The 13105-nt window shown below is 43.6% G+C and overlaps 3 protein-coding genes across 16 annotated transcripts in view; all 3 read right to left on the bottom strand.

Moving 5' to 3' along the window:
- The window catches only part of LOC147142647 (G protein-coupled receptor 22-like), a 32654-nt gene extending 32035 nt beyond the window's left edge, over positions 1-619 (bottom strand). For 5 of the 6 annotated variants that reach the window (XR_015088083.1, XR_015088082.1, XM_086040131.1 and 2 more), the window contains exon 1: positions 237-450. The gene's annotated coding sequence lies outside the window, so the exon portion shown is untranslated. Of the gene's footprint in view, positions 1-236; positions 451-484 lie in introns of those variants that run through there. The other variant, XM_086040125.1, reaches the window with a different exon arrangement.
- A 544-nt stretch (positions 620-1163) lies between these two features.
- LOC147142646 (lipid transferase CIDEC-like) lies at positions 1164-6546 on the bottom strand. Of its 7 annotated transcripts, none has more exons than XM_086040676.1 (6): positions 6525-6546; positions 4045-4120; positions 3798-3951; positions 3457-3606; positions 2470-2660; positions 1164-1880 (listed from the first exon to the last, which is right to left on the bottom strand). In XM_086040676.1, exons 2-6 carry the CDS (start codon positions 4095-4097, stop codon positions 1691-1693), a joined length of 738 nt encoding a protein of 245 aa, XP_085896802.1. In that variant the 5' UTR covers positions 4098-4120; positions 6525-6546; the 3' UTR covers positions 1164-1690. The 7 variants fall into 7 exon arrangements, with proteins under 7 accessions (XP_085896802.1, XP_085896797.1, XP_085896799.1 ...); XM_086040671.1 differs by lacking the exon at positions 6525-6546 and adding an exon at positions 5791-5931; XM_086040673.1 differs by lacking the exon at positions 6525-6546 and adding an exon at positions 5574-5749.
- Positions 6547-7069: 523 nt separating this feature from the next.
- On the bottom strand, positions 7070-13028 carry LOC147142645 (uncharacterized). Of its 3 annotated transcripts, none has more exons than XM_086040677.1 (3): positions 12884-13028; positions 10965-11117; positions 7070-7726 (listed from the first exon to the last, which is right to left on the bottom strand). In XM_086040677.1, the coding sequence occupies exon 3, from the start codon at positions 7714-7716 to the stop codon at positions 7363-7365; it is 354 nt and encodes a 117-aa protein (XP_085896803.1). In that variant the 5' UTR covers positions 7717-7726; positions 10965-11117; positions 12884-13028; the 3' UTR covers positions 7070-7362. The 3 variants fall into 3 exon arrangements, with proteins under 3 accessions (XP_085896803.1, XP_085896804.1, XP_085896805.1); XM_086040678.1 differs by having other exon boundaries at positions 10965-11070; positions 12884-12900; XM_086040679.1 differs by lacking the exons at positions 10965-11117; positions 12884-13028 and adding an exon at positions 7978-10955.
- Positions 13029-13105: the final 77 nt, after the last annotated feature.

Genomic DNA, 13105 nt, shown 5'->3' with positions numbered 1-13105 from the left:
TGCTAACTTGATTACGGCACAATAGCCTGCTCGTCAAAAAGTTTTACATGATCGTTCGATGTATGTAAATGATGCACAATGGAGCGATTTCGAAGTTCAAATAATGCCTCCAAAGTTGCACATCTTTCCCAACTGTAACACGTACTGCACTGCACGTTCAGTCCAAAAAAAAAACGACCCACTAGCTTTGTGGAATTGTGCAGTCCACAGTGAGGAGACTTCAGGTGCACTCCTACCTTGAAGCGGCGCGCTCAGCTGCAATCCGCGTCCGCATTAAGACAAGCGTGGATGTCGTGGATGCGAAGTCTCTCGTCCGTCCGAGCACATGTTGAGCTGCAGCAGCTTCACCGCCAGCCGCCGAGATCCGGACGCAGCTCAGCTCCGCGGGATGGACGCGTGTACCGACAGCAGGCTTCAGTCTCCTGATGGATACACATTGCATGAGAGATGACACGCAAGAGGAGGGGGAGGGGCCGTTCAGCACCTTCACCGTCGTCATCATCATCAGTCAGTGCGGCTCACTGCAAGCTCCGATCTTTGGTTAAGACTTCATTTTTATGCCCACAAATGTATATGTTTTTTTTTTTTTTTTTAACTTAAAGAGAAAGTCAACCCAAACATTTTTTTTCAAAAAGATGTTCTATGCAAGCCCACTAGGCATTCTGATAAATATTGCATTTGTGGAATAAGAGTTAATCCACCCGTTTTTAACAGTCTCTGGGGGCGGTCATTTTGTCACTTCTGTCAACTGAAAATGACATCATAGTTGCTAGGGGTAACAACCTTTTCTGAAGCTGAGCCGTGATTGGTCATTACCTGAGCCCCGGGTAGTTGTGATGTCATCTTCAATTGACAGAAATGACAAAATGGCCACTCCCTGAGATGGGTAAAAAAAAAAAAAAAAGGGGGGGGGCATTTTGTTGCTTAACGCACATTCCACAAACGCAATATTAATCAGAATGCCATGTTTCAAGTAGTGGGCCTGCCCAAAACACATTCTTGAAAAAAAAAGTGTTTGGGTTGATTTCTGCTTTAATGATCCGATTTCGTGTAAATGGACAGAAAAATTAGGCGTTTATTGGGAATTTTGTTTATACACAGTTGAGTCTGCAAATATAGGTTTCTAAAAATAATCTAAAAAAATAAATAAGTGCAAATTCCAGTTCAAGGGATTTCCTCATTTTATTGGCATCTACAGCTCAACATAAAATTTCAGTTCACACTTGAGTCATTAGTGCTCTGTTGCCACCATTGTTGCATATACACAGCATCGATACTAAAACACACTGGACCACAGGAAAGGTGAAGTGTGACTTTCCACTGTCAGCCTTGCAGGCAATTTGTCAAAGATCCATCCAGCTTCTTGCCCTTTGACACATTCAGTAACATTTACTTCCGCCGGCCCTCACTGTCTTTTCTTTCCCTCTCCAGCCGGCTGCAATTTACAGGACAGGCGCAGCGAGGGGACAATTAGGGAAGCGGGGGAGAGACAGCTGGACCTGTTGCCAATTACGCCGACTTGACCAGGCTCCACTTTGCCGTACACAAGCTTGAGACATGAAGATAAGGGGGGGTTGGGGAATAAAAGTACTTCGTTTTATTTGTTCCATCTCCAGCGGATTAAATTTGACATCCAAGAAGAATACGTCGTTTCAGCAGCAAATGTAACACAAACTGTCGGACTGTATCATCAGTAGGTTGCCCGACCCAACAGAAAGCTCTGCAGCTGACCGATTCGGCTCCCCCGATGCGGCGACAGGCCCTCCTCTGGTCTCTCCTCTGCATTTTCCTCCTCCAGAAGCTGCTCCATGTACCAGGACGAGCCCAGCAGGATGTGGCCAGTGGCCTGCATGGAGAAGACGGTCCATCGCAAAGCCTCCCTGAAAGCACCGCACAAACGCGCACGTTATTAGTCTCACCAGAAGAGGCGGTTAATTAGACACTTGAGAAACGTGCATCACAAAATATGCTGGTGCTGATATCGAACGATATAACCTGCCGTTTCTCGATTAGTTGCATACAAGATGGCAGGAATTTTTTTTTAACAATCTCAAATGATGTCAAGAACAAACATTGAGCTCTCCGGTGCTGAGGCACGAACAATTCTGAAATATAATCCTCTCCCACAAGGTCTGTGCCAGAGTTGATCAGCAGCACCTCTTTGGCGATGACATAACTCCTCACAAAATTAATCTCCGAAAAAACCTAGCCCATTTCAACTCTGCCGCCCACACAGGTTCGAAGAGTATAAGGCAGTATACTGTACACGACGATATTTTCCCTGCACAAAGAACAGTACAAATGCTATTGTGCTGCCGGTTTTGCAGTGGTTAGAACTGTATATAACTATAATACAAATATATGTTTCATTACTGCGGTGTAAGCGATGACAGAGGCAATGAGATAGTTATAAGGACCCACGTATCCTAAACTTAAACAGGAAAATACAGCAGGATGTCAGGCACTCACTTCAACATCTTCTTGGCCTCATAACAGCGCACTTCGTAGGACAAGGAGTAAACACCGTACAGTGTCGCTTTGACATTCAAGCAGCCAATGAAATCGCTGGGGTTGTTCTTGTACAGGTCAAAGGTCAGCTTGGCCACATCTGTCCGCTGCTGCGGCCTGCGTTTGATGAGCTCGTCTCTGGAGGGGCTTTTCTGGAGAAACACGGGCAGGTCAAAAGAGCCGCCAACTGGGCTTTTGCAAGATGGTGACCTCGCCTTTGTCCCCAAAACACATTTTGAAGGTCTACACTTCAATGGATTCAAGTGCCGAATCTTGGAGCCGCCACACGCGTTGCCATGCTTCCAAATCCGACCATTGCAAAATAACTTTTTTTTTTTTTTAAATTTAAAAAAAATAAAAAATAAATAAATAAAAAATAAAAAAAAAGCTCGGTCCCATTTACTTGAAGGTAACCATCACGATATGTGCGCCGCTCGCGTTCACGTCGCCATTTCATCTACAGCCACATATAAAATGATAAATATGGTTAACAGTGTGTAAAAGTGCTGCAGTAACAAATCTGTATACATTATAAGATTTAATTTTACCGATTAAACCCCATGAGCGGAAATTCACCTTGCACTCAACTGTATAATTTGTTTTGCACACTTCACAGATAACCGCATCACACACATGCAGCCATGCAAGGACATATGCTAAAGCGAAGCGGCACCAAAAGTGTTGCGCAACTTGGCCTGAGAGCTGCGGAGGTGTCAGTGCCTTGCTCACTGGCACACAGATAGCAGTAAGGAAGCAGACGGGCATTTCATCAACAACTAGTTGGTTTTTTTTTTTTTTGTCTGCAGGACTCCAACCGAGACCCTCTTGTATCTTGGCCAAGTCCTTCCAGATGATCTTACTGCCACACTTGTTTCCAAATAGCAAGTGGACGGAGGGAGCCAGCCGGCTGATCTGCAGTGCCACCTAGTGGTGCATATGGCATCGTACCTGCAACGGCGTCCACTTCTGTCCTTTCTCCAGCACCATGAGGACGGTGTTCTCAGGCAGCGTTGAGAAGAACTCCTCCGTGTCCACACCTGTGCCATCTTCATCCAGGACCAGGCCACTTGCACACAGCACATTTAAAGAGTCGCTCACCTGCACAGGGGAGAAACGGAACCAACCATTCATTCGGAATCGTGGCTTACGCGCATAATAGATGAGAAGCAAATTCATGACATCAGTTTCTCGTGAACTTTCACCAGCATGAAGTTGCGTGCACAACTGATGCTGAAACAAGTGGGTGTGGTCTTTTTTTTTTTCCCCCCTTTGCTTTCTTCTGTGCACACCTTACTGATCAGGTCTTCCAACGCATCCGCCATGATGCCCTTCTTCAAACTGCGGTCAGCATTAGTCACTCGGAAAGGTTTTGGCCGAGATGCTCGTCTTGACAGAAGCTGCTGGGTCACGGATGCGCTGGCTGACATGCTGGCAGTCACACACCTGATTGAGGATTACACAGAAGGGAGCGAGGAATGCTGTTAACGGCCAAGAATGATGGCAGATGCCCTTTCCTCAAATTTCCAATTATCTTACCTGGAGAAGGAAGATAGGGTCAGGAGGTTGAGAGATTTCCTGGCGTAATCCATCGCTGGAGAGAGAGCGCCACAACCTGTATGACAAAGATGGGAATGAACACATGCTTCAGAGTTGTTTCACATTGAAAAAGTTCAAGCAGCACACGCACCAGTCTCACGTCACGCAAATAAGTAGCAGAAAGTATGCAAAAGTCTTACGACGAAAAAGGCTGGAAACGGCTCTTTCGAATGACTTCTCCAAAATAATCCTTACTGTGGTCGCCGCTATCTTGAACTGCCAAGTCAAATCTCGGCAAAAGAGCGCGCGTGCACACGCACGCAAACTCTTCCTTCTCCAGACAATTGTGAATCACGGCGACAGATGGCTAATGAACTTTGTACTTTTGTTAAGCAAGTCGAGTGTCGTCAGTGTCATTGCGCAAAACTGCATGGCCATCCCGAATGTCCTGGACTGACACCAAGTCAAAGTGTGTAAAGTTCACCAAAATCGCCTTTCGATTGGCATGCATTTGGTTTTACTGTGCCAAAACTCTTAAGAATACCGCCACATCAGGAAAGACAACACTGCGGCAATATTCCACCCCCCAAAAATGTTGGGGCAATGAAGATGACATTTTGACTTGACAGTCCATTTGACAGGAGTAGATTGAAGACTAACTAAACTGCCTGTTTCCATAATAACACATTCAGTGGAGCTTCTTGAGATGAAACAAAATGCTCAGGGATGCTTGTAAACAACCAGTCCATAAAAATGATCATCTGGCTGACTTTGAGATATTTTTGTGCAGTCTTTGATTTCTCTTAAAAAAAAAAAAAATGAAGGTTAGAAGTAATTTAGGAAAAAAATCCCCCATTGTAAAAAGAAACCGTTTCAGAGTTCAAAGGTATCCAAACCATTACCTGTATAGGCGATTTTAAAGTAACATTAACTACAGCATAATACAAAGATAAAAATCTGTTACCAGATTTTAAGATCAGAAACTGAAGCTTTTGATGAGTCATAGTCTACCAATTGTGTTTGTTTTCCTTAATGCTAACCCAACCTTGAGGTTTCATGTGTTCCTGCAGCCTTGAAACCCACAAGGCCACATTATCCAGGTGTCCAACACATAATGGAGCATCAAGAAGGATTACTCATTTAGGCGCACATTAACTTAATATGCTTCACATTACCCGAATATAGTACACTTTAATGTGTATGTCATAATTTTGACAACAGACCCATTGAAAAGATGAATGTCTGTATAAATGGTGTCCCAGGAACACTGGGGAGGAGTCGCTGAATGGAAGCTGCCGGTCATGTTTTTTTTTTTTTCTTCCTTTTTGGTTGGCTCTTAAAATAAAAGCAACTTATTTTCTCATGTAGTACAAAGAAAAAGCACACCAGTTTGAGCTCAGTGAGCTTCAGTCTAACGCTTTTGACTGCTATATAATCAAAAAGTCTGCCTTGTGTTAAGAGAACAGTAAATACACGATTTGGAGCTTTTATAGTTCCCAAATTCTCATGCATTTAGTTTAATACTTCACCGACAGTGGTGATCCATCAGGACAATTAAGCCAGGTCTTCTGTGCAGGTTTAACAGCATTAGAGAAGAACTGAATGGCATTCAAAACCAATCCGTTTTCAAATTCTCAGAAGTATACACGTAAAAAAAACAACCACCCAAATTCAACGTTGTAAATTTTGAAAAACATGCGTTAAGATAGAGGTACAGCATACATGTATATTTTTTTAAAAACTTACGTGCTAATTGTATGCTCCTGCAGTTGCCCACATACGGCGCTTAATTTAACACACCTGGCTCACGTTTCAGACTGATTGCAGCACGCTCTGTGACTTCCGGGCATAACCGGAAATTATCGTTTATTATGATGTTTATCAATAATTATGATGACTAATTTATTTAATTATTATATATTTAGTTATTGAGTAAAGCCGTCTGTAAATAGCAAATAACTACTTAATCATTAACTACAATTAATTCATTAGATTATGGAAAACAACTGTCACAATGACGTCTTGCGTCATTCAGCAATGGTTGTGTGCCATTTATCAGTCACTCGCTTGTTCAATTACTGGATATATATATATTTATAAAATATAGTATGTAACTATTATTTAACTAAAGAAAAGTGTAGGCAAGTACATACAACAGCGCGCCTTCAGTTCGCAGTTGACAACCTTACTGCATGAGCCACCGCACTAGCTATTTTCCAAAAATCTTGGGAAACACGGCCACCATACAAAAATGTCACAAAAAAGTATGTCAACTGACTCACGAATCGACTCACTCAGTGTGCCAACTGAGCCTGTTTAGTACAACACGAAGTTGATCTTTTCAGAGCCATATTTGTAAATACACAATGAATGACTAATGACCTCACGATGCACCCTGCCAGTCAGTTGGGACAAGATCCAGCTCAGAAGTTAAAATGCTAAATATGAATAGATTAGTAGTTCAGGTACATTTTACCTACATTCAAGATGATGTCAAAGGGGAACACCCTGGTCAAGAAGAGCGATTCCACGTGGTGTATGCAGCAAACCAAAACATCCTCTTTTTTTCTAAGTAAATATCGCTCTTGATTGCAAGACGCTTTGTGTGGTGTTTGCCGCTTATTAGTTAATTTTTGTGCGTTCTAAATAGCAATCTCAAGGTCATGGCGGGCGTACAACAGAGCAAACTCCAGTGTGAATCAGATCAACAGTTTATTTCACTCTGTTGAATCACATTTCATGCTCAGTACAGGAGCCTCGATGAATCACGCTGCGAGATCGTCTTCTATAGCGCAGCAGATAAAGCGCAAAGACTTAACACCACCCAAAAGTGTCAAATGCAACAAGCATTGCAAACAAAGGCTTATATAAAAGCTCGGATTTCTTTTCTTTCTGAGGTCAATATCCTGCCTGGGTCTTTGTCGCGGCCATCGCCGGTGCTGGGTGCGACGCATTCATTTGTCCTGAATGGCTCACTGATGCTAGTCGATACGGAATGAAATGAAGAAGACTTGAACAAGATAAATATAATGATCGTATTTAATTCAACAAGCTTTTTTTGAATTCATGACATGCAAAAACACAAGGGAAAGATTTCTGACGCAAAGAATGTGACCGTATGGATGAGACACTAGTGCAGCTCTTTCCTCTCCTACAAGTGAGGTCAAAGTGCATGTATTAACTAGTGATACAAGTCGAAAAGAAACATCTATGGTCTAATTGTATCTGAGCTACTAACATTGTCAGCGATGCAGTGCATTAAAGTGAAATGTTTGTTCTCCGATTCCAGCTTTTTTTCCCCCCCCCTGCGCCGTCACGCTATTTCCTCTTGCCAATCCGCGCCATCAATTCCGCATTGGCCGCCGCTTTGGTCCTCAAGTCCTGGTTCTTGGCCAGGTCTATGAGGACGCTGAGAATGCTGGTGGGGACATCAAGGGACAGGGCGAAGCGGGACCCCGGCTGGGCTCTCTTTGCCACCTGCGGGGCTCGCGCCGGCCGCAGAAGCACGCGGCGCTCGGAGCGTAGCAAGGAGTTGAGCACGCCGCCGCGGTTCACGATGTCCACGGCCAGCGTGTCCTCGTCGAAGTCGGCGGGAGCGGGGCTGCTCCACTGAGCGTGGATCCCGCGAGGCAGCAGCAGAGCCAGGCAGAAGCACAAGCGCACCGTCCTCATGCTCGCAGGTCTGTTGGCGGGCACACGGGATGATGTCAAATTGTTTGAAAACACTCAAAAACAGAGGATGCATTCAAGGCAAGGCAAGGCAGCACAGATGTACACATTTTACCGTTATCATAAAGGATGAAGTCAGCCTAGCAAATTGTTTCAAAGCAGCCTTTTTGACAACCCGTATTAAAATATGCAGTCGTATCTAATAATACAACAAAAAACAATCAACTTCTAAGTCCTGCTCGAGCGTCGCTGGTGAGTACTTACTCGGTGTCACTACGGCGGATTGTTGATGACTTGGGGGGGGGGGGGGGGAGAAAAAAGGCACTTCAACTTCCAGCACTTGAAATAATCTGGATATTTGAATAGTCAACAAAAAAATGTCTTCTGTCTCCTCCTCAGTAACGGCAGGAGCGACCAGTGTGTCACGCAACGGGACGTTCAAGTGGCTGAGAGTCCCGCACGACCCCGTCTTCACTGCTGTCCGTAGTCGCCGTCCCTCCTTTCTGTTTGTTAGCCCCCCCACTCCCTTCTTTTAATCTCATTTCCTCCACCATCATTGCTATGCCTTTCTCCCGTCTAAAAATAACACAATCACAATCATTTGCCCATAATGACACGGACAGCCGGCGCACAGAAGAAAAGTGCAGTTATCCAAATGTACTAATAAAGCGCTGATGCCCAAAAAGAGGACGTGTGAGAGCGATATGGTCTCAGCCACACTTAGGCGTTCATTTGATTCATCATGCAGAAAAGCAACATATCAAATTTGATTACAGTGATAAGACTGACCATAGAAAGGATTATTATCATTTGTGTGCGGCGCTTTCAATATTCCTTGCTGTGTCCGCATTCATTTTCATGTCTTTTATGTTGACGAGCAAGCATGCCTGTTATTAAAAACCGGAGTACTGTCAACTCACAGGGGAAGTCAAGTCAAAAATGTTCTTGACAATAATATGTTCTATACGCCTCCACTAGTCTAAACACGGTATATTACGTTTGTGGCATATGAATTAAAGCAGCACTGGGCAAGAATTCGACCTTAATAAAAAAATGTTCACAACTCTTCATGAAACATTGACTTGCAAGTAGTTGAATGGGACTTTTTTTTGGGGGTATCATGTATCGTTTTTACTGGCACTAAGCAACTTTGAGGGGGATGGGAGCAACCCTGGCACACACCAAAAAAATACAAATGTCCTGAATTGCTCATACGTCACTTCCTCCTGTCGCTATAAGGACGGAAGTCGATTCGAACGTCCACGCGCTATTACTGATGTCATGGCAGAAGCCCCAAAACAAAACAAAAAACAAAAGTATTGTTGAAACAAAATTACATTCATTACCTCATCGCTATTCATCTTTCACACAGCTACTTGAAATAGAAATGTAATTCAGTCCAACTTGCAGGCCAGAGAGCTGAGGATTTTACGGGGGAACTGCCTTGTTCAATTCACTATCGCCACCCAGTGTTGGAACTAAGAAGTGCAACGCAATCAGGCGCACGTTTCGTGCGTGGGACACATTCACTTGCAATTTTAGAATTTGCAGCAGGCAAATTAAAAATGGACCATGCGCCACAGTTGCGCAGGCAACGTGGGTTCTATTCCCACTCGGTGACAATGAGAAAGCGAGCGTGACTAATTGTCAACGTGCCTGCGATTGACTGGCGATCGGTTCAGGGCGCAGGTTGCCTGTCTACATTTGAAGATCGTTATGTACTGCAGGCCTATATGGACCACCAACGCTCAAGAGAGATCAGAACTCCGTCAAGATTGAACTGAAGTCGCGGAGAGCCGTAAATGTGTGAGTTTGTCTGGCATTGTGGTGAGCAGCAAGTATCGGTGTGCCATCCGACAAATAATGAGGCAGTGGATAAACAACCACACAAACAGTGACCTCTGACCTACTAGTTAGCCACCTGTACCGCGTGAAAAATGGAATTAAAACACAACCCAAGTTCACATCAACAATAAGCCAAACTCGGTAACGCCTGGAGGATAGTGTAAGACTACATCTGGGTTTGGATTCTGGGTGGGGGAACACGTCCAATATGACTCAAACTGACAAACAAAAACAAAACAAAAAAAACTCTTGCATCCTCATTTGTACGCGCCAACATTGAATGTTTAATGTGCATGTGTAATGTGCAGTTTCTGTGCTCGGAAGAGATTTCACAGATACTGCAAGCATCTGAGCGTGTGTTTTCTTTCAAATGTTGCTCTTTGCTACATAATTGTATATGTAATAGATATTCTTTTGTACCGTCGTTTACAACTTCTCATTTCATGGGAAACGGCGTTGGGAAAAATCGTACAGAAGCCCACGTTAATCGCAGACCAGGACGAGCATCAAAACAACAGGCGCAGCGATGCTCACAACAAACCCGTGCCAGTGCTTATCAAATAAAAGAGTAAAAATGGCTGATGCTAAAACACACAGGCAGCGTGTGCCTGTTTTTGTTTTTGCACTCGGGCACAATGTTTAAACGTCCTTCTTCACCTGTCACGCAACAGCAACATCTCCAGAACTGAGGTGCTTGCGTCAATGCCTCTAAAAGAAGCAGTTTTACATGACGGAGCAATCCCAAACACCGCAAGGACATTTTACAGGCTTCATTAGGTTGACAGCAACAGCTGCTGAACCGTGTTGTTGCTTCCTTGAACAGACAATTGCATTTTTTTGTTGTTGTTGTGTGTATGTAAATGTAGCGGCTCATCTAAGATGCCTTGAGTTCTGTGGGCTAGGGCTGCGCAATTAATCGAAATTCAATTGCGGTTATTACACTCCACGATTACAAAATTGGCATAATCGTAAAAAAAACGATTCGGAATATTCATCTCTATCCAACACACTTGTTTACACAAAGAAATCATAGTTACATGTATACATTTGCACCTTATTTTAATTTTATAATACCTCATTTTATGAATTTTGTTTGCTTCATAAGTTTGGCTTTATATATTTTTTAAACATTTTCTTGTTTTGTGCCACAAAAATTAACGATCGTTTGAATCATCGTGATTTCAATTATTACCAAAATAATCAGGATTACAATTTTTTTCATAATTGAGCAGCCCTACTGTGGGCTTTAATTGAACTACTACTCTGACATTTCAGTGTGTTCTTTTATGTAACACCGTCCCAGTGGTGGATGCCTAACATCCCGTATTCGAGGGGCACGCAGGCAGCAAGAAGGAAAAAGGAGCCCGGAAAAAGGACGAGGAGGAAGATGTCAGGCCGAGAACTACCTCGTCTCCTGAAGCACCTCCAGTGCATCCCATCACCGGAGCGATCCTCATCTCGCTAATGACTTCCAAGTTCAACACGAATGCGACGGCTGGGCCCTCGGGGGTCCTGCGGCAAGAGGAGTCATCGTGGATGCGCGGATGTCAGCCCTCCTCCTAACAAATGTTCACAATTTGTACCAGTCAGTCGCATCGCTGCCACAGATGTAGCGTGACTTCACATTAATGTAAGATTAGGTCATGATTCAAAGCAGTTCCTGGCCTATCATCCGTGTAGTTTAGTCACAAAGAGTTTATCATGGAAGTACGTCAGTGTGTAAGCTAGCTAGTGTGTAATGTATCGTAGCTCTGTTGTAATGACGCAAATCCCAATTCATTCATCTTCAAACAGACGTTACCTCTTTTCTGCAGCGGTAATTCGCAACCAGGGGTGCCTTGGCTCACTAATGGGCCGCAAGAGTGACACCGGAAATTATCCACGTACACTTAATTTGTCTGAAAATTAATTACAGATATGTTTGGTTGTTTTTTTTCTTCTTATCTCTACTGGCAACAACTCCTGGTTATTTATAAAACAGTGGAACCATATCTGTGTCATTATGGAACACACCATGTCTTCATTTCAGGTCCTATTCCATCTACTGCATGGGGAAAGGAATCGAAAGTTTCTCCAGACTTCATGCATCGCCCATGGGATTAAATTCGTCGATAACTTTAACATCTTTTGGAATTGCGGGGAACGCTACAGACATGATGGTGTGCATCCACATCTCACTGGATGCAAATTACTTGGAGCACACTTGCGTCATACTGTTGGGATGGCAAAGCCAAACACGAGCGTGCAGATAAGACCCAAGGACACAAGAGAGGCAAACAAGCTTCAACTCTGCCTCATCACCGGATTTACAACACATCACCTACGGTCTGCAAAGGCTGTTTTGAACGCAATCAGGCCTCCAGGGACCATCGGCCACCCAGAAATGCAGAGCGCCCACTCCAAGATTCAAAGATAACATGCCATGATGTGTTCAGGGTCCTTGGTGATTTTGCCACTGATAGCCGTGCTCAGAACAAGATGGGACCCAGTAGAATCTCACCATTCATTAGAGCAAGAACGAATCGGTTGCAGTCAACTTGCAGGGTGAATCACTCCAATCTATTAATTGTTCCTCGTACAACTCTGAAGATAGCAGAGACGAGTGTAAGCACCACAAAACTAGCTTTACTGAATATTAGATGTCTAACAAGTCATTCCTAGTTAATGATTATTTCTCGCAGTTTAGATTTTCTTTTTCTGACAGAAACATGGTTAACAGAAGCGACACGTGCCGTAAAATGGGTTGCCGTGGTTTAATAGTTTGGGAAAACATTGCTGCAAAGGTCAAAGGTGAATCAGATGAAACCAGTCATTAAATACAAATAAATTGTCGCTATCCTGTGAAAAGCGTGTCCAACCTTGGATCCCCAAAAAAAAAAAATTACATTAATGCGGTGTCTATCACGCGGAAACACCATTTATGTAAAAGTAAGAAAAATGCAAAAAAAAAATGGGCGGGTTTCTTCACAGGCCAGCAGACGAAATGTATAGTTGCCTTGTAGTAGTCCTGACTGATCTTGTGATCAGATTATGGTGTAGAAATATATTGCATATTCTAATATCAGGAATAAAAAATCAAGTCGGTTCCTCTGTTGTGTTCTTGGTCTGTGAGAATACCTAGTTTTTTTTTTTTTTTTTTAAAACACTCGTCACTATTCTACATTTAACATTGTTGTGCAACCATCTGCAATGTTCATACATCCTTTTATCAAGATTGCAACGCTTATTTCTGCCGCCTGCAGTTCAACCTTTCAGACACTTGCCCTCTTATATAGATTTACTCTTGCAATACTAAGGTGGAAATGTATTCGCACGTTTTCCATACCACTTGTCTTCATTAGAGTTGCCGATAGTTGCAACCAATCGCAGCTGACGATGCTCTGGACCGGCGGCCGGCCAATTGCGGGGCAAACCTCAGAACCAAGGCAGACCTGCTAACCACTCTGCTGCTGTGATGGAAGTGAAAGGACAACATTTGCGACTACTTGGCAGACAAAAATGCATCTATGTCTGTATATTGAGTGCGTGACAGAAAATCTAACCTTCA

This window comes from Filicampus tigris, chromosome 9 (assembly GCF_054856515.1).
Source record: "Filicampus tigris isolate MCC_2025a chromosome 9, RoL_Ftig_1.0, whole genome shotgun sequence".
Taxonomy (NCBI): Eukaryota; Metazoa; Chordata; class Actinopteri; order Syngnathiformes; family Syngnathidae; genus Filicampus; species Filicampus tigris.
Note: the sequence above shows the minus strand (reverse complement) of the source record. Positions and strands in the feature narration are given on the sequence as shown.

Coding starts and splice junctions, on each gene's coding strand:
- LOC147142646 (XM_086040670.1), bottom strand. CDS start 5,653: ATGCCATTCAGTTCTTCTCTAATGCTGTTAAACCTGCACAGAAGACCT. Junction 4,121..5,577: donor TGTCCTGATGGATCACCACT/GTCGGTGAAGTA, acceptor TTTGTCATACAG/GTTGTGGCGCTCTCTCTCCA. Junction 1,881..2,469: donor GAGGCCAAGAAGATGTTGAA/GTGAGTGCCTGA, acceptor CGGTGCTTTCAG/GGAGGCTTTGCGATGGACCG.
- LOC147142645 (XM_086040677.1), bottom strand. CDS start 7,716: ATGAGGACGGTGCGCTTGTGCTTCTGCCTGGCTCTGCTGCTGCCTCGC.